The sequence below is a fragment of the Oryza glaberrima genome, chromosome 1, assembly GCF_000147395.1.
Source record: "Oryza glaberrima chromosome 1, OglaRS2, whole genome shotgun sequence".
NCBI lineage: Eukaryota > Viridiplantae > Streptophyta > Magnoliopsida > Poales > Poaceae > Oryza > Oryza glaberrima.
The window spans coordinates 7,714,001-7,739,255 of NC_068326.1; the positions used below are offsets into that span (position 1 = coordinate 7,714,001).

Consider the following 25,255-nt stretch of genomic DNA (forward strand, 5'->3'; position numbering starts at 1 on the left):
AAGGGACGCCGCTACTGTAGCCTCACCGCTACCCGCCGCCCTCCCGACCACTTCCGTTCCCGACACCAACCCACGTGGCTAGGCGTGGGCCCGCCCGTCGTCGCTATGCCTCCGCTGCCCACCTCCCTGCTGTCTCCTGTGCTACTGCCAAATCTGTGGACGGGAACCCTAGACTTGACAGCCCCACTTCGTCGCAACATAGGATGCAAGGTCCTTGCCGAGTAACAACCCCGCCACCGCCTTCCTGGCAGCCGCTCGACTGGCCAGTGACCTACTCGGGCGGCGGCAAGGCAACGGAGAGAGGATACGAGGGTTTAGATCTGTCTCCGAAGAGGATTTATATCCATTAAGGAGAATATATGTGAGCAAGCGCTTAGCAACAATTTAGCTGCAGAAGCCTTGGTAGTGTGAGTTCTGTTGTATATGTAGTACTTTCTTTTTTCTTTTTACTAAACTCTCACTAGCACCAATTATCGTGCTAACTTGTGAGTATGTCTAAATTTTAGATTTTCCGTAATTTTCATCTAGTTAAATCAAAACAATTATGTTTATTATTCGTAAGAATCCTATAAAGATATTTTTTAAGTATATGTAGTAGAAGTACTTATACAATGTAATGGACCATGCTCATATAATTAGGGATAGTCTAGGATGATGATTGATGATAAAGCGTTGTATTGTTACTCACGTGGAGTGTGCAAACATGCGCACGAACGGAATGGCAGATGGTGACTCTGCTTTTATAGTACTAAAGAGAATGACGACTCTGCTTTTATAGTACCAGAGAGAATGGCCTTTGCATCAAACAAGAAACATAATGATATCGGTGTAGTTGTACTCAGGGTTCACCAAACTATTTTGGGTGAGGTAACCGTGGATCAGTTATCGCGGTAACTATGTGATTTTCGTGAGATTTACCATGGTTTCAAAAGTTGAAAAGTTTTGATAACCGCACGGTTTTTATAAACTCTGGTTGTATCCTTTGTAATGTTGCTCTTTCATCCAACGCCTACTAAAACCGCCGCCTAGCGTAAAAGAAAAAAGAAACAAAAATGAGATCGGCGCTTCGTCGGATACGGTTGTATCCCATACAAAATCGAAATGATCTGTTCGTATCAATGGTGTCCATTCAAAATGGACCGCTATATGAATCACGCTTCAAAATCCAGCAGCAACAGCTGTCGGCGGTTTTGGCTGACGAGTGGACTGCCAGCATAAATCTCGCAGATAATTTACAGGACCCACTTTTTCGGTTATACTTATACTTATCAGCCAAAATTTAAATTTTTAAACTTAAATTTGAAGCTGATTTCTAAGTTTTTATCATCGAAGTTTATTTTTCACCATTTACTTTTAGGTCGCTAAGGACACACATATAAAAGTTTTATTTAAAAATTACTTATCATTTGCAAATATATCATTTGGCTTATTTTATTTAAAAGTTACTTCTCGTTCGTAAATATGTCATTTGGCTTATTCAATGGTTACCTAGACCGTACAAACTGAAAAGGCCTCGTCAGGCTAACGGCCCTAATCCAAACCCAAAACATCTACTTGGGCTGAGAGGAGATGATTGGGCCATTTTGTTCCAATACTCACGTACCACATCATCTTGCTACACAAGCTCATGTTCCCGATAAAAGAAAGGGATTTTTTTTTTTGCAAAAAAACATAAATAAAACGTATTACCTTAAACAAGAGAGTATCCAGATCGACGAGGACTGAACTATAATTAACACATCGTTCGAGAAAGACTTTGAACAAGTCGAAAAATCCTTATCGCCCATCACTTTCTTCCATTCCTTTTGCAATTTGCTACGTGAAGGCGAGTTGCTAGCTGCAAGTGATCATCCTGCCCCTGACCCAGACCCATGCTACTACTCGTTCCAAGTCGATTGATGTTTGATTAGCTTGGAGAGGACGTGCACATCTGCTTCAGCAGTAGGTCGCAACCATTTCTAATCCTCATCATCACCAACAACCAGCATCTCATTCACAATTTATTAAACCTCCCAAAATTAATACACATAAACAACATTGCAAAATAAAACGAATTAATCTCGCAGAAAAAAAAATGCAGCAAGAAGAAGCCAACAACAACTAGTAGTAGTAGATAGTACTATCTCTTATATTTGAGAAGAAATATTGCAGAGGGAAAAATGTTAAGCTGAGTGATTTATATATCGATTGAGGACAAACCGATCATCTGAAGGGGTTTACATTTGTTCCCTTGTCGCTTGCAGATTAGCAGATAATTGTATCTGATGTTCAACAGCCGACCACTAAACATGCTGTCCTAATTGCCATTAAGCCGACAGGCTCCGAAATCATCGACCGATCGTCTCGCTCAATCCAAATATGTGGCCTTTTTTGGACTTGCAATCCAAGGATTACTTTGATAGTTTAGTTAGGGTGTCTCGATATCTCTCGGAGAAAAAGCGAAAGGAGGCCTACAACTTTATGTCTTTATGCTTGTAGAGAAAAATGTGACCTGAACTCACGCCACACGCGTCTGTCATCGTTCCAGGACATACATGTGGATCAGGGCTAGAAGAAATCCTAACAGTTCCATCTCAATTTGCTTCTAGTTTTTTTTTTCGCATTTACATAAAAGACACACACAACTATACTTACACATGCTTTAATAAAGTTGTTGATGTATCAAAATGAACTTGTGTTATGTGTGAAATCAAGATCAAAACGGCACTGCACACCGTACCTAATATTCGTAATGTACACGCTGGTTCACGTAAACTACAACATAAATTTATATACTCCCTTCATTTCTGATTACTTATCATGTATCCTAATATAATTAAGTCAAATATTTCTAACTTTATCCATTAATTCCTAAAAAATATATAATTTAACATGTAAATAATATGATATGAAAATATTTCTTATGATGAATCTAAAACCATAAATATTATTTACATTAATTTATTAATTGATGGTGAAAGCCAATAATTTCTACTAAGGAAAAAATAAAATAAAAAGTAATTTGAAACTACCACTACATGCATGTACCCACGTTCAAATAGACGGACATCAGTGACACATCCTCATTAAAAATCAATTTATATGTACGTGTAATATTTGTGAGTATTGGGATTAATTTAAACCGTGATAGTTGAAGTCATGAATCTACGATTTTACCATCATATCACTGGTGTATTTTGTGCTTTTTATTTTAATAACTAACATGTAGCTTTTGCGAAGGAGCGGTTTGCCAAAACTTTGGCACCCACGTACGTTCCACCACTACAAATTAATCTACGATTCACTCCTATATAGTACTGATATACACTCGATCTAGATATATTATAGCCGCTTCTCCCATAAAATTAAATGTGCCCGTAGATTACTCGCAAATACACTTCTCCTTTTCTTTTTTTCTCTGTGAGAGAGCTAGATATACTCCGTATTATATTGCTCGTCACCACCTGTACTATACATCTATACATGGGCGCTACGTGTTGTTGCTGTTGACGTTGGTTGTTTAATTCCTCTCACTTTTCTCCACTGTCTCGACCGTGTTCGTGTTTGTATTTTTCGCACTAATTAAGTAAACTAGATGGGTGACCCGCGTAATTGCGCGGCTAGCACCCAAACAAAATCATATATTTTTTATAGTATGATTTTATTTAAAATTTATTAAATAGCAATCTTATTGTCTTAAGACTTTGAAAGACCAAACTTTATCATCCCCGTGTTTCTAATTATATAATTTTTTAAAAGTCACACCAGTTGCTACCCCTTATATCATCTCCTTCTTTATTTGCTTGCTTGATCTACCAATATTTCTATTCATTCTCCTTGGAACCTTTAAAAATTGGATCTTATAGTTTTAGAGTTTATTGTCACGTTGGGTTTTGTTTTTATAATTTCTAGACGTCCCGTCAAACGTTTTCATTATACTCCTCTATGGCTCGTCCACTGTCTCTTCTCTTCATTGTCATTGAGATTTTAAAAATCGAACATAATTATCGTTTGAGTTCATTTTTACTTTTGAGAAGTCCTGCCAAACCGTCAGCGGCTTTGCAATTGTACTTCTCTACGGCTCGTCCGCTGCCTCCCTTCTTTATTATCATTGAGATTTTAAAATCGAACATGATTATCATTGTTTTTTTTTACTTTTTAGAAGTTCTGAACCTTTAAAATTTGGACCTAGTAGTTTTTAGAGTTTATTGTCTTGTTAGGTTTCATTTTTTATAATTTTTAGAAGTCTCGTCAAACGATGCCATTATACTCCTCTACGGCCCGTCCGCCGCCTACTCTTTTATTGTCATTGTGATTCTAAAAATCGAACATAACTATCGTTGGAATTCATTTTTTATTTTCTAGAAGTCCTGTCAACCGTTGGCGGCTCTGCAACTATACTCCTATACACCCCGCTCGCTGCTTCTCCTTTTTATTGTCATTGAGATTTTAAAAATCGAATATAATTATCAATGGGGGGTTACTTTCTAGAAGTTCCGGCAACCGCCTTGCTCGTTTGCTTCACGGTCTGTCTGTCGTTCCTCCTTTTAATCGTAATTAAGATTCTATTTGGTGTTTCATTAACAGTTTTTATATGTCGTATCAACCGCCACCACTCTATTCCTTTATAGGTCTATTACTTAATTTATCTTGTCATGTGTTTTAGATGATCTTTCCTTTCAATAGTCTTTATTTTTATCACAAATTTTAGTTATTTATAAATTGCATTCCTAATTGAAATCTTATTTTTCTTTTTCTAATTTCAGAATTTATTTTTTTTTCAAATTTTAATTCATATTGTATTGTATTCTTTTAAAATTTTTATTTTTTATTTTCAATTTCAGTTGTTTCAATATTATATTCCTATATGAACTCTCTTTTAATTTTTCTAATATTGAATATTATTTTATTTTTTAATTCTTCTTTTAATATTGTTTATTTTTTTATTCCGAATTTAAGCTAATTTTAAATTGTATTCTTACTTGAACTCTTCTTCTTCTTTTTTTTTTTGCTAATTTCCGATTTTATTTTTATTTTTATTCCTGATTTTAATTAATCTCGTATTGGGTTCTTATATGGACTCTTCTTTTAATATTTCTTATTTTTAATTTAGAATTTCAGATATTTTACAATTGCATTCCTACTTGGACTATCATTTTCTTTTCAAAATTTGGATTTTATTTTATTTTTATTTTGAAATTTTTATTAATCTTGTATTGGGTTCTTATATGGAAAGTTCTTTCAATATTTCTTATTTTTAGTTCCGAATTTCAGCTATTTTAAAATTGAATTTCTACTTGGACTCTCTTTTTTTTTTCTAATTTTGGATTTTATTTTATTTTTATTTCGAATTTTGATTAATCTCGTATTAGGTTCTTATATGGAAACTTGTTTCAATATTGCTTATTTTTAATTCTGAATTTCAGCTATTTTTAGATTTTATTTTTACTTGGACTCTCCTTTTCTTTTTTTTTTCTTTTTCGCCGATTAATGTAGAAATTTCTAGCCCCCACAACGAACATGGTGTCTCCTTTCAAAGCTGTTTTAATAATATAATTAGCATGGTGGCCCGCGCAGATTGCGCGGCTGGCATCATTATATTTTCTCTCATATAATAGCATATATGTTTTCTCATTATATTATTCAAATATATTAAAATGACAACATAATTTTAAATTTTTCAATAACTTTACAAAACTACTAATGTGTAATATTTATATTGTATTTTATATACGTGTTAGTTATTAATTATTTTAATATCAAATTTTAGTTATTTGTAAATTATATATATTCCTATATGGACTCTAGACTCATCTTTTAATATTTCTTTTTTCTAATTCCGAATTTTCTGTAAATTGTATTTCTATATAGACTCTATGCTCTTCTTCCAATATTATTTATTCTTATTTTTGAATTTTTATTATTTATAATTGTATTTCTATGTGGACTCTAAACTCATCTATCAATGTTCTTTAATTTTTAATTTCGAATTTCAGTTACTTCTAAATTGTATTCCTATATTGACTTTAAACTCTTATTCCCATGTTTTTCTTAATTTTGAATTTTAGTTATTTGTAAATTGTATTTTTATATTGACTTTAAACTCAACTTTTAATTTTATTATGTTTATTCCAAATTTTAGTTAGTTTTAAATTCCTATATGGACTCTATACTCTACTTCTAATATTCCTTATTTTTTAATTTCGAATTTCTTTTTTTTTTCTTAATTGTATTTCCATATGGAATCTATACTCTACTTCTAACATTCCTTATTTTTAATTCCGAATTTCTATTATTTCTTAATTGTATTTCTATATGGACTCTATACTCTACTTCTAATATTCCTTATTTTTAATTCTGAATTTCAGTTATTTCCTAATTGTATTTCTATATGGACTCTATACTCTACTTCTAATATTCCTTGTTTTTTAATTCCGAATTTCAATTATTTCCTAATGGTATTTCTATATGGACTCTATACTTTACTTTTAATATTCCTTATTTTTAATTCCGAATTTCAGTTATTTTCTAATTGTATTTCTATATGGACTCTAGTCTACTCTTCTAATATTCTTTATTTTTTATTTCCGAATTTCAACTATTTCTTTTTTTAGAACAAAATTTCAACTTCTAAATTGTATTTCTATATGAACTCTAGTCTCCTCTTCTAATATTCCTTATTTTTTAATTTCGAATTTCAGCTATTTCTAAATTGTAATTCTATATGGACTCTGTTTTTTCTTTTTCTTCGATTAATGTGAGAATTTCTAGGCTATGAGAGCGAACGTGGAAGCTCTTTTTTCTATTCCTTTAATAATATAATAGATAATTATTCTCGTTTGTGTTTCCCTAAAAAAAAAATATTCTCGTTTGTGCGTGCCAGCCTGCGTATGTGCATGCAGGTGCTCGCCACGTTCATCGAAGCCTGCATATAAAGAATTGTTGACCCCGCCGAATTTAAGGTAGTATATAAAGATTGATTAGTAGTAAACTACACGCGCAATTAAGCCGTTGAGAAAGGCTCAGCACTAAGCTCTTATGTGTGTGTCACACTGTCACTACACAGCTCGAATGCTAGATTGCACTCGTTTTGAAATATTGGAACTGATCAAACATTAGTTTGTTGCTTAACATTTTGGAATAGATCAAGTATGATGCATGGCGACGTGTGCTTTAGTATTAGCTAATTTAGTGTACAAAAGGCATACGAAGGTTTCGATGATACAACCTAAATTTACCAATTAATCCAAATATAACTATTCACACTCGATCTCATCATTTCTCGCAACTCCTCTCACAACAATTCAAGAACAATCTTTGATATTAAGGAATACACTTTGCCATACCACAGTTTTAGCTACCACATTTTGTTAGCCATTTGACTGTGACTTGCCATATTTTTTCAATAGCATATATCACTTGTCGTAAACTCGATTTTTTTGTCAACTTTGCTACACTTTGTGGTTAGCAATTTATTCACCACACTTTTGTGACTTGTCTAATGTTAGTTATAATAAAGTGTGGCCAGTAACCAATCACACCCTATATCTTCACCTTTCTTTCGTTCGGCCTAAATTATGATTTGTTTTTTCTTTCGGTCTAAACTTTAGAAATTTCTTTCGGTCTATACTTTAGAAATTTCGAAATAAATACGAAATAGAAATGATCATTGATTTACCTAAATGCCACGGGCCCCACGTAGTAGCGCGAGTCTGGGCCCACGATCGAGACTCGCGCGCGCACAGTTACAAATACCTCCCCCCCGGCCACTAACCACTCCGCTTACCCACGTCTCCTTCAAAATCTCGCCTCGCCTTCCCTTCCCTTCACTCCGCCGCCGCCGCCGATGCTGAGCCACGCCCACGCCGCCGCCGGGAGCCCCGCCGCCACGGCGCCGTCAAGCCCCACGCGCCGCCGCTGCGCCGGGAAGGACGACGTCGACGACGCTGACGATGACGGCGGCGGCAGCGAGCAGTTCTTCTTCTTCAGCGCCCCGGCCAGCCCCGTGCACTACATCCTCCGCTCGCCGCCGTCCTCCACGACGACGAAGACGGCGGCGGCGGCGCACTATGCTCCGGGCGTAGACGGTGACCACGGATGCGGCGGCGGCGGCGGCGGCGGCGGCGGGGACTTCGAGTTCGCCGCGCGCCAGCATGGTGCAGGGAATGGCGCCGCGGCGATGAGCTCGGCCGAGGAGCTGTTCGTCGCGGGGCGCATCCGCGTCGGGTGCCTCTCGCCCATACGCCAGGAGGAGGCGGGCTTCGGGGAGCAGGAGGAAGGTTGCGTCGACGAGGGGGAGAGCGGCGGCCAACGGCCGCCGCCTCGCCGGGCCAGATCGGCGTCGCCGCCGCGGAGCCCGCATCTCGCTAAGATCGCCGAGCCCTCGGACTCCTTCGCGTCGTCGTCGTCTTCCTCCACCTCCACCTCCTCCTCCTCCTCCTCGTCCTCCGCCAAGAGCACTCGCCGGCGGATATCGCTGCGTGACCTCCTCCTCGGCAGCACGGCGAACAGCGACTCCGCCACCGGCGCCGCCGCCGCCGCCGCCGCCGAGAGGTCATCGGGCTTTTGGCCCCCGTCCATCTGGCCGTCGTCGCGGTCCAAGAAGACAGCAACGCTAGCGTTGCCCTGCCCGTGCCCGTGCCCGCCGTCGCTGCAGCCGGCGCGGCGGTCCACCTCGTCGGAGAGGTCGTCGGCGCCGCCGCCGCGGCGGCGCGCGACGTCGCTGCCGTACCGGCAGGGCCTCGTCCTCGGATGCCTCGGGTTCGGGGCCCGGAGCTACGGGCTTGCCAAGTCAATGCATCCGCTTTCCTCTGGGTAAAAGCGTAAACCCGAAAACCCGCCTTCAAAGGGAAAACTACCAAATCGCCACATTTTGAAGTTCAAATAGCACTTTACGTAATCTTGCGAGGGCTTGCATGAAAAAAGAAAAGGAAAACAAAGGATGTAAATTAAAATTTTGCTCTGTTTGTTTCTATCTTTTTGTGGCAATGCTACATTGATCCATCACTTCAGATGTGCATTAGTACAACTGTACAAATCACTGTGATGCATTTGACTGGCTACATTGATCTTTTGGCCTTTGGTTTGGTACTTTGATGGGAACTTAATACCACTAATTCTTGTTATTTTCTGCATGATCTAATAAAGTGCTTATTTTTAGTGTGCGTGTGTGGTGAAATATATCATTCATTAAAAAAAAACTCTTATAGGTGATATTCCTCCTCAATTAATACAGTGAAATTGTCATGCCTTTTGCTTTCAAAAACAGATTAGCCTGACAATTGTCATCATCATCATCATCACCATTGTGTTTTCAAGTAGTTGTTGATGCAAGTAGTCTGTCGGCGAAGACACTGAAGTCGGTAGTAGTTAACAAACGCAGTGAGACACGAATGAGGAGCCCAAACGAAACCTTTTCCTTTTGTCTCTTTGATTTGTTCATAGCACAACCAAGATACCATGTTTCTATGGTTAAGTGAAAAAAAGATGAGGCCTCGTAATCGCTGTGATAGGTACGAGAGTGACACAATACCAATCCACTCCTATCAAGGAAGAAGCATTTTGATCTTGAATGCTTGAAAAGATTTTTGTTCCAAGAAGAGGATGAATGATTAATGTTCAGACTTATCAGTCACGACCTTCATTTTAATTGTTTTTTTAGAAGTGAGCATATATATGCTGAAAACGACCCAAGTTTGGGTGGATGCGTGCAAAATTAGTCGGAAACAACCACCAAAGCGCCTTATAAACAGAAAACAAATGAATCAAAGTAATATGCTTGCATCAGGACAATGAGCATGCAGTTAATTTGAAACTTTGGGTTACTATGTTGATATGTTGAAATTCATCAGAAAGCATCATACTAGCTCACTTCATCAAGATGCACCGGAGAGCATAACAAGAAACACAGCTTTCAAGGATCCAAATGCAAGCGACAGTAACAATGCAGCACAACGCTTTGGTTTGCTTTGCTTAGAAGGAGCAAACACCACAAGCTCTTCAGCAACAAAAGCACACGCTTGTCCTCACATAGCTTAAGGTTAATATGTCTTAATAAGCACCAATACTGACCCTAAGTAGCTTGATTATACTGAGATGACTGACAAAAACAGTTGGACGGATCTTAAAGCTAGAGAAATCATGAACATGAAACATGCTTTGTTGGCAGAATGTCTTGTATGTGATGCCGACCTCTACAGGAACAAATCCTTCATCTGCCCATTCGCAAGCTTGCACAGTCCATTGAATGGTGCAGGATCTGCAGACAAACATGATAGAGAGATCAATGGTGTAATGAGGGTGTCTAAGATAAAATTCTTGCAGCAAATGTAAAGATTTAGCACCACATACTAGTTGTCCTGTGTCAGACGAGAACAAAAGAAACGTTGATTGAGATTATTTTATTAATTGATACAAAGAAACGCTGTAACATTGGGCATATAAGCTAAAATAGCTTTTCATTCCCAGAAGTATACTCATGAACTTCAAGAGCTACATTTTCAACTTAGTTGAAGAATGTTTTTCCACCTGAAATCTACTCTAGGTGATCAATCGCAAATCGCTCATTCCCAGAAGTAAGCCCATGAGCTTCAAAAGCTACATTTTACCAACCAGATGAGAGTGCATGTCATCCTAAAATCTACTCTATGATCAATCAGACACAAATTTGACACAATTAGGGGTGAGATTGAAGTTCCCATACAACTAAAGTCAAATTTGGCTGTAGGTAAAAAAAGTCCAACAATTAAACAATCAATATTAGTTTTTGAATGCTTCTGGATTTGGGAATTCGTATCTAACACAAACAGCTACACATTTACAAAGGCAGAAATTTGCTCTTGTAAGCATGAATACGATGAAAAATGTAACAAAACGTACTTATGAAAGTATGATTTTTATGCGAACTGTACATTTTTTTGCTCAAGAAAATATAGAACACAAGAATAACGAACCCCAATCACTATGTAACATGTTAAAAAACCATTGGTGGGGGAGCATCAGAATAGGCAAGATACAGGCACTATGTCTGGATTTATGTAAAAGATAACAAACTGTACAGACTAACAATTCATAGTACTATTTACTGGAGGAAAAGAACGCGAGGCGCAACAATTCTCACCGAAGTTTTCACCAAAATCTGTGCAAACTTCAGCCCGGATGGCCTGATTGGGTTCAGCGATCCCAATAATCTCCACATAGTGCGACATAGGGGCACCGGAGGCCCCTTTGATGGTTAGCTGATGACCATCGGTGGACTGCCCGATAAGCAACCCGCCTTCCTCGCGCTGGGCTTGGACCACCGTGCGCACTCTTCGGCCGACGAACATCTTCAGAATCTCTCCATTGACGAATGCTGCAGGTCCTGATGTATCCATCTCTGCAAAACGCATGGCTTTTCATATTCATCAACACAATTCAGAATTACCAATCTGATGACACAGGCAAGCAATCAAATTGGGATCCCACAAATCTCCTACTCCTGGTAGTTCTATCACGGGATCATGCCTAGCAAGCACATGGTAAATCCAGCCCACAAGTTCATTGAACTCCTTGATTCATTTAATCCAAGAAGGGCACAACCACTCGGACTCGGGTTTTCAGTTTGCGACAGGAAAATCGATGTGGTTCCCTCCTTGATCACCACTAATTCCCCTCCTAAGAAAATCCAGCCAAGGAAATTTGCCGTTCTCTCCAGCCATACCTGATACTGATACCCTAGTCCTAAACAGGAGGACCTAGCGATCAGATCTACTGCAGAGATGGACCTAAGCGTGAGGCCATCGAATAAACAGGAGGAAGAGGGAAGAGTTGGAGGTGGTGTGTACCTGCTTCGCTTCGGGGGGAGGCGGCGTCGGAGATGGGGCGGACGGCGCCGGCGGCGAGGGTTGGGAGGACTCCTGATTTGGGGACGCACGCAGCAGGAGAGGGTCTACGGAATTCCGGGAGCTCGCGGAAAATAAACAAGTTTTATTACGAAACTGCCACCCACTCCCTGAATTAGTGGCGCCAAGGCTCCGCGCCCTCTCGACTCTTTTCGCGCCAAAACACCAATACTCTTTCCTGCCACTAACCAACCTCCTGCGTTTGAGAGCAGCGGACTCTCGTTTTGAATTAAATTTGAAAATATACCGTTCATATATTTTTTTCCTCAGTAATATTATTGATGTATTTTTTTTTGGCAAACTGATGTGGGAGCGGTCTCGCATCGTGAGTGTGCGACAGCGTTTTGGAAATAGACTGATCAGCGATTAATTAATAATAATTAGTGATTAATTATCCAATTAATAATTAATTAATTGCTAATCAAGATAATTAATCACTAATTAATCAGTGATTAACGGCGAGGCTGTCGGTCTCGCTAATTAGGTCCCGCTCTCACCGTGCGAGACGACAGTATCAACGGTATGTTTGTGCGACTAAAATTACATCCGAATATTTTGAGAGAAAAAAAATAAACGGTATATTTTCAATTTGTTTCCCTTTTTTCTGAATGCACGCGTTTTTTTCAAAAAAAAAAATCTATATAAATGTTACCTAGACGAGGCGGCGGCGCCGTCACCGGCGCAGGGGAGATCGATGGAGATGCGTTCGAGCAACGACAATGTACAGCACTGGTACACCATTACTGACATCAATCAGAAGTCGACCAACTACGAACCGCAGCTTCGCCGCCACCAACAGCGGCGGCCGCCGTCACCATCATGGGGGAGAACGACGAAGATGCGTTCGAGCGACAACGACGAAGAACAGCACTGGTACGCCACTCCTGACATCAATCAGAAGTCGACCAACTACGCACCGCATCTTCGCCGCCACCGACGGCGGTGGCCACCGCCGTCACCGCCGCGGGGGAGAACGACGAAGATGCATTCGAGCGACGACGACGACGGGCAACACTGGTACGCCACTCTTGACATCAATCAGAAGTCGGCCAACTACGCACCGCAGCTTCGCCGCCACCAACGGCGGCGGCGAGAAAGACGGATAGCTGCGTTTGCGTTTGTTAGCTGGTGTGGAGTGACAGGCATATCGCTCGTAGTTGTCGCCTGATCGAATGTGTAAAGCCTAGGATAATATATGGAACTGTAATGTATCTAAGAAAGTGGTGAACGCTTTTCAACAATTTCATTTTGTATTACTAGTAATATGCATGTGCTAACGCTACAGAGATATTTTATAATATAAATCAAACAACAAAAGCTTTATATATTTTTGGTAATCAAGCATGGTATAGATAGATCTAAAATTCATGAAAAAAGGAATAATAGAGAGAATTATTATATAGTTAATTAAAAAAATGTGCGTGGATAACGTAACATATCGAAACTGTCAGTTTCTTATGCGCTTAATGAATTTTCGAATAACTACATGAATGTTATCTTTAGACTCATTTTCATAGTAATTCCACGTAACCACGAAAAACTTAGGGATTGTTCAAACGTAGGGATCGGGTTTTCATTCATGCTTTTTAAAGTACTAAACTTTCTATATAATAATTGATTGAAAAATCAAATAAATTCATTTTTATATTTTTAAAATTGCAAGATTAAATCAAATTAATTTCTCAATTAATCATACTAATCATGTTTTTTTTGTTTTGCGCGTGGCTAATAGTCTAAGGTTTATTCTCACTCCGTGCATACATAACTGGAACGAGTGGGGGCAAATGCCCCTTTGACACTTTTTTGCTTCCTCAGTCTACCTAAGCGGTAGATCCTTAGTCTATCTAAGTGGTAGATCCTTAGCACCCGCTCATGCTATTTTCTGCATCCGCCCTTGGACGAGGCGGTGCCGCCGTCGCCGCCGCGGGGAGAACGACAAAGATGCGTTCAAGCGACGACGACGACGAGTAGCAATGGTACGCTACTCCTGACATCAATCAGAAATCGACCAACCATGCACCGCAGCTTTGCCGATGGCGGCGAGCAAGATAGATAGCCGCGCGTGTTAGCTGGTATGGAGTGACAAGCATATCGCTCATAGTTGTCGCCTATATACTCCCTACGTCCCAAATATAAGTATTTTTAGCTATGAAAGTATGTGTCCAGATTTATAACTAAAAGTTGTTATATTTTGGACGAAGATAGTATTAATCAAAATTTTAAATTTAAACTAATTTATATTTAATTAATTATGTACCAATGGCTCAACTCAACGTTGAAGTTCTAATTTAAATACTCTAACTCTTAGATAATAAAATAAACAAAATAAATAACTTCTTTTTGTTAAAAGGACATTGGACACTGTACTCTTTCAATCGTTGAAATGGAAAAACAGAGAAATAAAAAAACATAAAATTATGATAGAAATGAAAAGTGTAAAATAGTGAATTGAAAACACGGAGAAACACACATCGTTCTATTGGATCGCAGGAAAAACACATGAATCGAATAAGAGATATAAACTTAAAGGAATTTTTCTAAGAGGTTGGATCTTTTGCTAAGTTTTCTCCAAAATCTACATGTAATAAGTCATTCAATTAAAATTTCACAAGATTTGAAAAACTTAAATCCTTTGAATCAAAGAGCAATATTTGTTTATTTTTCACTTAAACAAATTCACAGTGGTCCTTGGACATTCTACAAAATGGACAAAAAGGGCTCACATACGGTTGACTAACTCGAAGTACGTACACGCCCTGGTACCGTAGTGCTGCAGTTAATTAACTCTGGTAGAGTACATACTATACTGTACTGTCTACATACATGTATAATCACCAGAAACTAGTTCTAATTTCCTTAATCACCATTGATCATCCCCACAGAAGCACCGCGACGACGGCGCCCAGCAGCAGAGGCGCCGGCGTGGTCACGAGGCCGCGTGGCCCGCCGCCGTAGTCGTAGCCGTCGCCCCCGAGGCGCCGCAGCACGTCGAAGTCGCCCCGGAGGCCGCAGCCGCGGTCGAGCGCGAGGCGGACGTCGCGGACGGAGGCGCCGTTGTAGAAGCGGAAGCTGTCCATGATGCCGTCGACGCAGCCGAGCACCAGCCTCGTCTCCGCCAGGCACGGCCCGCCGCAGAACGCCTCCGCCGCCGCCGCCGGCACGCGCAGCGCGCCCTCCGGCCCCAGCCTGTACTGCCCCTGGCACCCGCTGTAGATCTGCAAGAGAACACATTTCTCGCAGCACATAATCAGAAACAGCGTGCATTAATTTTCTTCTCGAATTCTTTCTCTCTTTTTCTTTTGGTCTGAAACTGTGTTAATTACTGTTCAATCTTGATTACGAGCAGTCAATGTTTGCTAAGAGGATGTGCTTACATATCGATCGCTGAAGCAGATGATAGCTCTGGCGACGATGTCTTCAGTGCTCCTCTTCTGACCATGGAAGGCTCCTGCTGCTGCTTCGTCTGCATGCATCAGAATTCAGAAAAACGCAAACAAAAATCGATTTCAGTTTCAGATATGACACCAAAAGAGCAGCAACAGCATAGTGTAAACCTGATTTGCAGCAAGTGATCGACCAGCTGCAGACGAACGCCATCATGAGCAAGAAGCTCCTGTGCCAACACCAGGTCATGGAGACCCAAGCCATTATCGTTCTTGTCAATTACTTTTCACAACTTCTCATGCTCGTTCTTATGTGCCATAGGACAGGAGGAAGAAATGCAAGCGTAGATAGATAGCACCAGCTTGATTGTCTGAAACTCTGAATATATAATAGCGGGGATCGATTTCGCATTCAGAAAACATGCTGCACGCTTCTCTGTTTTTCATGTGTAACGTGTGTGACTGGGTGGTAGTACAGAACACAGTAGCCACTAAGCATCAATCTCCTTAATTCTGATCTGATTTGAGCATAAATCTATTTTTTCCCAAAAGCTGGCCAACTAATCTTGACCATAATCACCAAATGGGTCCTTAAGGAGGAGTTTAGAAGAAAAACTCTGTAGAAATGGGACGCGATTCTCTTCGTAGAGAAAGGATCTCTTGTAGTCGTATCATGCATCTACCGATCTCCTGATCTCAATTTTCATGGCGATGATCTAATGCTCCGTGTTTCCGTACGTCGTCACCCCTGTTTGCTACACAAAATTAATCATTTTTATTTATGTTATCATTTTCAGAAATGACATGTTGATTACTTGCTACTGAATTTATGGGCAAGTTTTGAAAAATCTGGTGGGTTGAGAAACCTACCACGTACCTGACGTGATGAAAACTACGGTATTTATTCCCCGAGAAAATGTTTCCTTTTTACTGATTCGTGCAAGTAATCACCAATCTAAGTACACGGTTACCCATCTGTTCTTCACTAACCAAGAAAATGTCAAACAGCACAGAGGATAATTGCAAGAAGTTATTGTGTCTCTATTGACAGTTGAGCACACAGGTCGTGTTCTTCAGATGGAACCATTTTATTCAGCTATTACGCTTCCCTGTGTCCTAAATGGTAATATTTTTTTAGAAAACTATTTATTACGAATTTCTTAGAAAAATATCTTAATGTATTTTTAACTTTGTAATAATTAATTCGTTTGTTTGTACTCTCGAATAGCTTAGAATGGTTAATTCTTTCGTTTGTAGCCTCGAATAGTTACAGAAAACTAGCTATACAACCATGTCTCGAACAGTTCAATCCAAAAACCTAAATTGGTGGGAAAAGATGAGCAATTCATTTTATATTCCAACACTCCCCTTACATGAGGCTCGCCAGCCAGAATACGAACTCAAGGCCTATAGCTTTGATATCATATTAAGTACATGTACCGAGCAGCTCAATCTAAAAATTTAAGCTGATGGTGGAAGATGGGCTATTCAAGGTCCTCAAATGTGTGTGTCCGACCATCCAACGGTAGATGGATCTCAAGCCCATTCGCACTTGCACATGGTACGCAGCAGCAAAAGTGAACTCGGCCCATACTCCAGTGATGGGCCGGATCTCGCAATGTGGATTTGTGGTGGCTGTGGGTGGATAAAACCGAGGCCCACGCCTGCATGGGGCACTCAAGGCCTCCACGTATACCTCGGAGAAGTTCTCATCCGCTGACGTGTCCCGGGGCATGTGTCGCTGGACGACGCGTCCACGGAAGTGACTCCTCCTCCTGATCTTCTGCGGCTCGGCCTAGGTGGCAAAAAACGGATGGAGCCTCCGCCGTGTCGCTCGTATCCGATACGCTCGTACGCATACAACGTTGTCCTGGCACGTGGTAAACGTACTAACATGGCATACCTTCCTCTGACCAAAATGTTCGTTCTACACTCCACATAGTTTTTCTTAAAAAATAAAATACTAATTATAACACGGCAAGAAAAACATATAAAAGTATGAAAGTATTTGTTTCAAAATAGTACAGTATCACCACACCTTATGCTTACGTGTAGTGTTAATAATGATTGTTATACGTAATAAAATTTCACTCACCTTAACATAGTATATATATTGACTTTTAAAATAGGCGTGAGAATACAGAGTACTCCTAAAATTACAATAATTCCAAATTCAGACAGTAAAACTACTGTGAATGCGTCAAATCAGAGGGTGAAAGGAACCCAACAAGATGCCAAAACGAGCCTACCAAAGATATTAGAGCGGAGCAAGCAACCCGGGGACGGACGGATTTTTCTTCACGGTTTCTCTCTCCTCCCCCACAAACAATCCCACCCCTCTCTTTCCTCTCTCCTACCTCCCTCCCATGGCGTTGCCGTCTCCGCATATATAGGAGGCCTCCTCCTCCCACCAATCCTCTCTCTCTCCTCCATTGCTGCTCCTCTCCTCGCACCACCACCCGCCGCCGTCGATCGCCGGAGTCGAGAGTGAACTTGGTTGGTTGGTTGGTTGATCTCGAGTGGTGGAGCACACGGGGGTCATCGCCGATTTGGCTAAACTTAACCCCGCTATTGTTAACGGCAACCTCGCGGTCGCGAGAGGAGGAGGAGGAGGAGGCGGCCATGGAGGCCCTGAGGTTCGTCCGCGGCATCAGCCCCGCCGCCTCCGCGGCTCCGCAGCCGCCACCGCCTCCGGTGGCGCAGCGGCACCACCAGCAGCAGCCGTCGCGGGGCGTTCTGCACGCGCCGCTGCTCCGGCTATGGCCGCTCGGTGGCGGCGGCGGCGGCGGAGGAGGAGGAGGAGGAGGAGGAGGGGAGAGGGTCGGTGCGGTCGGTGGTGCGGTTCGCGGCGAGGAGGCGAGGAGCCAGCGCGCGGCGGAGGCAGAGGCGGACGAGCGGAAGCAGGGGAACTGGGTGCTGCAGATGCTGCGGGTGCAGCCACAGTGGGCGGAGGCGGCGGACGCCGAAGCCGCAGGAGTCACCGGCGCCGCTCGAGAAGGCGGCCAGGAAGCGCTCACGGCGGGCCGCGACGGCGACGAGTGCTGCGCCTCGTGCGGTGGAGGTGACGACGAAGGATGCTGCGGCGTCGAGGAGGACGACGAGAGCGACGGCAAGGTGTTCGACCGCGCGACCTTCTCGAGGCTCCTCAGGAAAGTGTCGCTCGGGGAGGCCAAGGAGTTCTCCAAGATGTCCTACCTCTGCAACATCGCCTACATGATCCCCAAGATCACGGTAAGATCGAAAGCATCAATGCGAGTGACTGCTATTCTACAATTCACCGATGCGGTAATCACAGCCAATAATTGGTGGATTGTCTACACGCCAATTCGATTGCTGGTGATGAACTGTTCATGGTTGAGTCCTTGTCCATGCTGTAAATTCAAGAGAAATGCAGGTTGTGGTGTTACTAAGAATTCTTATCTAGTCTGTTTTGGCTTCTACTACGTATTGTCTATGCATTTCCTTTACAGAGATAGTGAAGAATTTCCTTTACTGTTCTGCAAAATTATGCATTATGCCATTATCGATTATTCGTCCTGGTCCCCTATGTGCTTTTGGACCTTATAGTGGGGTCTTCCTGAAGGATTTGATGGATTAGTGCCAGGTCTGCTTAATGCAATTATACTCTTGGAGCTATCTGTGCCTGAGTTGTATTTGTCTATTGTTGTCTTTCAATTGGTTGCTTCACTTGAGCTGCTGCTTCTGGCATATGGATACTTATTTGGTGTGGTAATCGTGATGTTGTTAATTACACAATTACCTTTCTAGTACCTCATAACTAGATTATGATTGCAATTTGCAAGTTTCCTTTCTGACATTCTGTGTGATATTAGTATTTCATTGCCTGACTTAGCAACTGTTTGCTTTCTCAGCCAAAATTGCTGCGGAGGTACAATTTGCGGTTTGTGACTTCATCAGTACAAGAGAAAGCCAAAACTGGTGTTGATCAGAAGCAGGAGCTGAAGACTGAGGAAGGTGAATCTTCAGATCAAGAATCTGAAGTTGTAGAGAACCCTGAGCCAGGGAGCAATAAGAAGAAAGAAAGTGGGTTGGGGGTAAACCCCTTCGGCGCATACCATGTCATGTCGTCTGCTGCCTCTTATTTACATTCACGGGCTATGGGCGTCGTTCCCTTTGGTTCCAGGAATGATGGCAAGAACGATCCAACCATCATGGCCATTGTAAACGGTGAGAGTGGTGAAGGTTTAACCATGGATGAAGCTTCATTTGTGGCCACTACAAATTCAGTTACCTCCATGGTTGCTGCCAAGGAAGAAACAAGACAAGCTGTTGCAGATGATCTGAACTCTTCAAGATCTTGTCCTTGCGAATGGTTCATTTGTGATGATGATCAAGGCAGCACAAGATACTTTGTGGTTCAGGTATGTCTTCTGCCCAATATATCATGATTCGTGTAATTTTCACTTTCCCTGGTTCATCTTCATCAATTTTTTATTGTTAATTGGCAGGGCTCGGAGTCAATCGCTTCTTGGCAGGCCAACCTCCTATTTGAACCAGTTAAATTTGAGGTATCCTACTAGTCTGCCATCCTACATTTCTCAGTTTCTCATGAATGATGGATAGAATCAATCTTGCCAATATTCATTCATTGTGCATCATGGATTGATCAAGTGTATTAAATTGACACACAAACATTTAATTTGACATATTAGACGTAGGAAGGACTTGACAAATTTATGTAAGCTAAGACATTTGTGATGTTTTGCAGGGACTCGATGTGCTCGTTCATAGGGGAATATATGAAGCAGCCAAGGGAATGTATCACCAAATGTTGCCATATGTCAAATCTCACTTGAGAAGTTCTGGTAAATCTGCAACATTACGCTTCACTGGTCATTCTCTTGGTGGTAGTCTGGCTTTGCTTGTGAATCTAATGCTACTGATGAGAGGAGCAGCACCTGCTTCGTCGTTGTTGCCTGTAATAACATTTGGTGCACCATGCATCATGTGTGGCGGTGACCACTTGCTTCGTAAACTTGGATTGCCAAGGAATCATGTTCAGTCAGTCACGATGCATCGAGATATTGTTCCTCGAGTCTTTTCGTGCAACTACCCTGACCATGTTGCTAATATTCTGAAACTAGCCAATGGGAATTTCCGCAGTCACCCATGCCTCACAAATCAGGTAGATTCATGAATCCACTTCAGTTGATAAATTAGCTCATTTATGTGGTAATAACAGTATATGTTCCTGAATTTAATGACTTAGACTACAAAGAAAATTTATCTGATGCTTTGACATGGAGAACAAATAATAAACCCATCAGTTGGTTGAATTATACAGCGAACTGTGCCCTGCAGGTTGAAGATCTAGCATGATGTCCTGGCTGTCACATTTTCAGGGACTGAAAAACAACACTTCTTTCTAAAACAAAAGTAAAAGTAGTTAAAAAAAATATTGGCAAAGAACACTTGGATCTTTACTGAGTACTGCAATATGCAGCTCTTATAGTCATCACCCATCACCACTTAGTTTTCTTGTTTGTAAAATGTTCACTTTGTTTGCATGTTACCAAAATTGACCAACAATGGTTGTAACCCTCTCTGTGGATTTCACTGCAGAAGCTCTTGTACGCCCCAATGGGCGAGATGTTCATCCTGCAACCTGACAAGAGGCTATCCCCGCACCACGACCTCCTCCCGCCGGACAGCGGCATCTACCACCTGAGCGACTCGTCGTCGTCGTCGGGCACCTCCCTGCGGCGGCTCCGGTCCGCCATGTCCACCTTCTTCAACTCGCCGCACCCGCTCGAGATCCTCAAGGACAAGAGCGCCTACGGCCCCAAGGGCGCCGTGTACCGCGACCACGACGTGAACTCCTACCTCCGCTCCGTCCGGGCCGTGGTGCGCAAGGAGGTACGGCGGCACCGGGAGACGCGGCGGGGGCGGTGGCGGCGGCTCCTCCTGTGGTGGCCGCTCGGCGCGCACGGCGCGCTGGCCGGCGCCGGCGTGCTCCTGGACGCCGCCGTGGAGGGCGGGAGGGAGACGGCGAGGCAGGCGCGGGCGCACGCCCGGCTGCTCGTCGTCCTGCTGGTCCCGGCGAAGCTGCTCGTGATCGGAGCCTTCCTGGTCGTCAGATTGATGTGATTCGCGGACGTGGTTAGATCCCATCCATCCGTTCATTCATTTTGTTGGTTTACACACCACACTGCTGCAGTGCTGCTGTATGCTACTGCAGCAATGATTCTTTCTTCCCAGAGTGGAATGCCATACAAGTGTCACACCCAGATGCTGATGCTCTGTTTTGACACTAAAAAAGGACCTCAGATAGATGAAGATCAAATGTCAATTAATTAGACTCTAAACTAGATTAGAAATTTATTAATTGGACTCAGGACTTGGCACTGGTGTCTGTCTATATTGCCCATTTGTGTCTCTAAGCTGCGGCATGAAGCAAGACATATATGTCAACTGGTTGGCAGGGTAGGCAACCGTATCGGAACACGTAATGAACATTCAAACGTACTGTACATAGCTTGCGTCGTCGACTCCTCGTCAGTCTCCTGTGTAACAAGCAAGTGACAGGCATCCGATGCATTGTACTGTACGTATCAAGTACGCGTTGCTTGCCGAGAAACCATACCGTATTTTGTACGTATTACGTGGAGACGTTTATACGCGTACGGTACACATCGCCTCTTTTCTTTTGTTGGCTGGCTGGACTGGAGCATTGCCAGAGCTGGAAATGGAATTGGAATTAATGCATCCTCAATTGCCGTTGCCCATCCCGTTTCCGTCTGCATCTTGCACACTTGCACCGTTCTGAAACTGAAAGTAGCCTTCTCCACATGCGAACCGTCTAATAGACAGATTGCCGTTTGATCAGACGTTCAGAACTCGCCAAACCTTCTAACTAAAGTTTCTCGCTAAAGTTTCTCCGGTTTTCTCAAAAAAAAAAAAGTTTCTCCGGTTATACATGGGGGTAGTCTTCGTTACCCAAATCAAATATACCACTCCCTCCATCTACTTTTGATAGTCATATTTTCAAATCCGAAAATTTTATTTTTGATAGTCATATTTCAATCCAACAATCTATCATCTTAATGACTTTCTCGAATTTAATGGGTGACTCTTCATTCTTCCACACATGATTGGCTACATGGGCATTGAGAAATGTAAATATTAATGAATTGCTTGTTTACGAAGAATAACTAGCAGCATGTTTAAATGAATGATAAGTAGAATTACTTATCCTTAGTTTGTGTACCAATATGAAATATGACTATCAAAATTAGATGGAAGGAGTATCATTTAGAGCACCGAAGAAATTTGTGGAGAGGATCTTGTGGAGACCCCTTCGGGCCTCTCCAATTAGATTTACCGTCTTAGGACAGGTTAATTAGGGAAACAATCTATAACCAACACAATTACTCAATTAAATCGTTCTTTCGATATTACATCTACTTTCTTGTCTAGTTTTTAATCTTGGTTCATTCATCTTCAACGGTTTGCGTTGTAAGCCTTCACTCTTCGCCCCTAGTGTAAATCCTGTTTGTAGATTTGTCTAAAAAAAACTTCCGTCTAATCCATGAGACATGTTTATCCCAATTTTTCTAAATTGGTTTTGCTAGCTGGTTTTGATCTCTGAACTCATCTCAATTAAGCCTTGTTCGGTTTGGAGGGGGTTGAAAGGAATTGGAGGGGATTGAGGGGGAATAATTCCACACCACAATCCCTCACAGGGATTAACTGAACATAGCCTTAGGAGTTTTTCAAGGTTGAGGTGGTTGGTGACTCCAATCAATACCACAAAATGTGTTGGTGATGTGACAAAAAAAGTCAACATGTTCTTCTGTAGTTCTACGAATGGAAAGCTCTATAATTACCGAATTTTAGAGCTTGTTCAGTTTAGAGGAAAAAACAAGAGATTTGGATTCCAAAAGATTAATTTCTATAAACACCATTTGGTTTGTAGTAATATAGGGAGCGTATATATTGGAGGTGCTGGATGGCTAACCGCTTGATCCGATGAGAGCTGCTACATCCCGACAACTATGTCTTCTACGATCAAGCTGATGAATCCATTGATCATATCTTGATCCAGCGTCCAGAGTCACGTTAGCTATTGTGGGCGATCCTAAGCGCGATCGACAGGCGCATTGCTTCCCTGCAAACTCCACTTCCTTCCTTTGGTGGTGGTGTGGTAGCGAAGCAGATCACCAAAGCACAACGACATGGTTACGACACGATCTTTAGCCTCATAGTTTGGACTGTGTACATCCATTGTTTTTTGAAAGGAATCAGCACGAGACTGTGCTATTTCATTAGATATAGGCGTAAAAAAATACAACCCCTAGGGGCAAAAAAAAAAGAGCTGTACAAAATTACATAAGCGCTATGATTAAGTTGGTAAGAATTCTCCAAGTCGCCTTGCGCCTGCCATTATCCAGGTTCTTGCCTCTTCCTTTATTTTTGCCATAAGGTTGGGGGCCGCCGTTTCCTTGTGCTCTAAGATCCTTTGGTTCCTTTCTTTCCAGATTTCCCAGGCTATGAGTAGGATTAAGGATCGCAGCCCTTTCTTGGGCACTTCCCTTTTGTTGGCTAACATTTCCCACCATTCGTGTACGCTTTGGCATGGCTCCCAATTGCTCGGATCCAATTGCTGATAAGCCACCCAGTTGGCCGTCAGTCTCCAGATCCTTCTGGTGTATCTACAGGAAGTTAAAAGGTGGCATGCCGTCTCGTTCGTCATACGGCATAGGGGGCACACTCCGCTATTTGGCCATCCTCTTGTAGCTAGTCGATCGGAAGTCCAGACTCTATTTTGAATCACAAGCCACGCATAAAATTTGCATTTTGCAGGGGCCCAAGATTTCCAAATTAAGGGATTGAAGTTGGTGCCGACTGTTCCTAGACACTGAGCCTTGTATGCCGAAGAGGCCGAGTATTCTCCATGATTCGAGAGCTTCCAGATGATGTGATCCGACTCATTTTGGTTTAGCATGATGTCCTGGGTTGCGCTCCATAGGGACACAAGCTGGCTGATCAGTTCCACTGTAAAAGTAGTGTTCCCATTTAGCTCCAGGTCATCGATCCAGGTGTCATTTTCAATGCCTTCACGTAGCGATTTGCTTCTTTTCTTGGAAATTGCATAGACGAGCGGCATGCTGTCCTTTGGTCTTTGCCCGTCCAGCCAGGCGGACTCCCAAAAGCGGATCGTGTTTCCATCCCCTATTGTTATTTTGGTAGCTGCGGCGAAGAGAAGTTTGTCCGTTTCATCACACGGTGTCTCTAGTCCCACCCACGGCTTGGTGGGGTCTTTACATTCATGCCGGAGCCATCTCAGTCGCAAGGTCCTCGTAAACATCTCCATGTTCAGAACCCCTAGTCCTCCTAGTGCGGTTGGGAGGCACGTCCTTTTCCAGTTCACCTTGCATTTCCCTCCTGTAATGTCCCCCGTCCCTGCCCAGAGGAATTTTCTTCTCTTTGCATCTAGAACGCCCAAGGCTTCCTTAGAGATCTTAAGGGCAGTGAGCAAATAGATAGGCTGCGCAGTCAGTACCGACTTGACTAGAGTTGATCGCCCTGCCGGCCCAATGTTTTTTCCCCTCCAGCCGGTGACCCGGTTTGCTATTTTATCAAAGATCGGTTGGACGTCCGTCTTACGCAGCCTTCCAAGTAGAAGCGGCAGTCCTAAGTATTTTATGGGGAATTGGGCCCGTAACGCTGGGACGCCATCAAGGATGGAGTCTAGATCAATGCTTGCACATCTGATTGCCGCCACCTGCGATTTTTGCATGTTTGTGACCAGTCCTGTCGCACGTCCAAAACGCACGAGAATGTCGGTGAAAGCCTGGACATCCTCTCTAACAGGGTTTATGAAAACCACTGCGTCATCAGCGTACATGGAGATTCTGAGGCGAGCCGCTCTGCCTCTTAGCTTGGTTATGGCGTTTAGTTCCGTTGCTTTGGAGAGGATCCATTGTAGGGGGTCAATTGCCAATATGAAGAGAAGCGGTGATAGCGGGTCCCCTTGTCTGAGTCCTCTGC

The 25,255-nt window shown here is 42.4% G+C and overlaps 4 protein-coding genes across 5 annotated transcripts; 2 read left to right on the forward strand and 2 right to left on the reverse strand.

Annotated features, from left to right (window-relative positions):
- The first annotated feature begins 7,775 nt into the window (after nucleotides 1-7,775).
- Nucleotides 7,776-9,208, forward strand: LOC127757144 (uncharacterized). Its single transcript, XM_052282583.1, has one exon. The coding sequence runs from the start codon at nucleotides 7,826-7,828 to the stop codon at nucleotides 8,795-8,797; it is 972 nt and encodes a 323-aa protein (XP_052138543.1). The 5' UTR covers nucleotides 7,776-7,825; the 3' UTR covers nucleotides 8,798-9,208.
- A 715-nt stretch (nucleotides 9,209-9,923) lies between these two features.
- On the reverse strand, nucleotides 9,924-11,968 carry LOC127767051 (replication protein A 14 kDa subunit). Of its 2 annotated transcripts, XM_052292271.1 has the most exons (4): nucleotides 11,805-11,968; nucleotides 11,681-11,700; nucleotides 11,099-11,356; nucleotides 9,924-10,237 (listed from the first exon to the last, which is right to left on the reverse strand). In XM_052292271.1, the coding sequence occupies exons 3-4, from the start codon at nucleotides 11,352-11,354 to the stop codon at nucleotides 10,173-10,175; spliced, it is 321 nt and encodes a 106-aa protein (XP_052148231.1). In that variant the 5' UTR covers nucleotides 11,355-11,356; nucleotides 11,681-11,700; nucleotides 11,805-11,968; the 3' UTR covers nucleotides 9,924-10,172. The 2 variants fall into 2 exon arrangements, with proteins under 2 accessions (XP_052148231.1, XP_052148222.1); XM_052292262.1 differs by lacking the exon at nucleotides 11,681-11,700 and having other exon boundaries at nucleotides 11,805-11,960.
- Nucleotides 11,969-14,516: 2,548 nt separating this feature from the next.
- On the reverse strand, nucleotides 14,517-15,595 carry LOC127760261 (uncharacterized). Its single transcript, XM_052284488.1, has 3 exons — nucleotides 15,416-15,595; nucleotides 15,236-15,324; nucleotides 14,517-15,076 (listed from the first exon to the last, which is right to left on the reverse strand). Exons 1-3 carry the CDS (start codon nucleotides 15,507-15,509, stop codon nucleotides 14,732-14,734), a joined length of 528 nt encoding a protein of 175 aa, XP_052140448.1. The 5' UTR covers nucleotides 15,510-15,595; the 3' UTR covers nucleotides 14,517-14,731.
- Nucleotides 15,596-17,538: 1,943 nt separating this feature from the next.
- On the forward strand, nucleotides 17,539-21,619 carry LOC127760153 (phospholipase A1 PLIP3, chloroplastic-like). The gene is made up of 5 exons (XM_052284370.1): nucleotides 17,539-18,475; nucleotides 19,117-19,626; nucleotides 19,714-19,773; nucleotides 19,974-20,390; nucleotides 20,828-21,619. Exons 1-5 carry the CDS (start codon nucleotides 17,867-17,869, stop codon nucleotides 21,350-21,352), a joined length of 2,121 nt encoding a protein of 706 aa, XP_052140330.1. The 5' UTR covers nucleotides 17,539-17,866; the 3' UTR covers nucleotides 21,353-21,619.
- The last annotated feature ends 3,636 nt before the right edge of the window (nucleotides 21,620-25,255 follow it).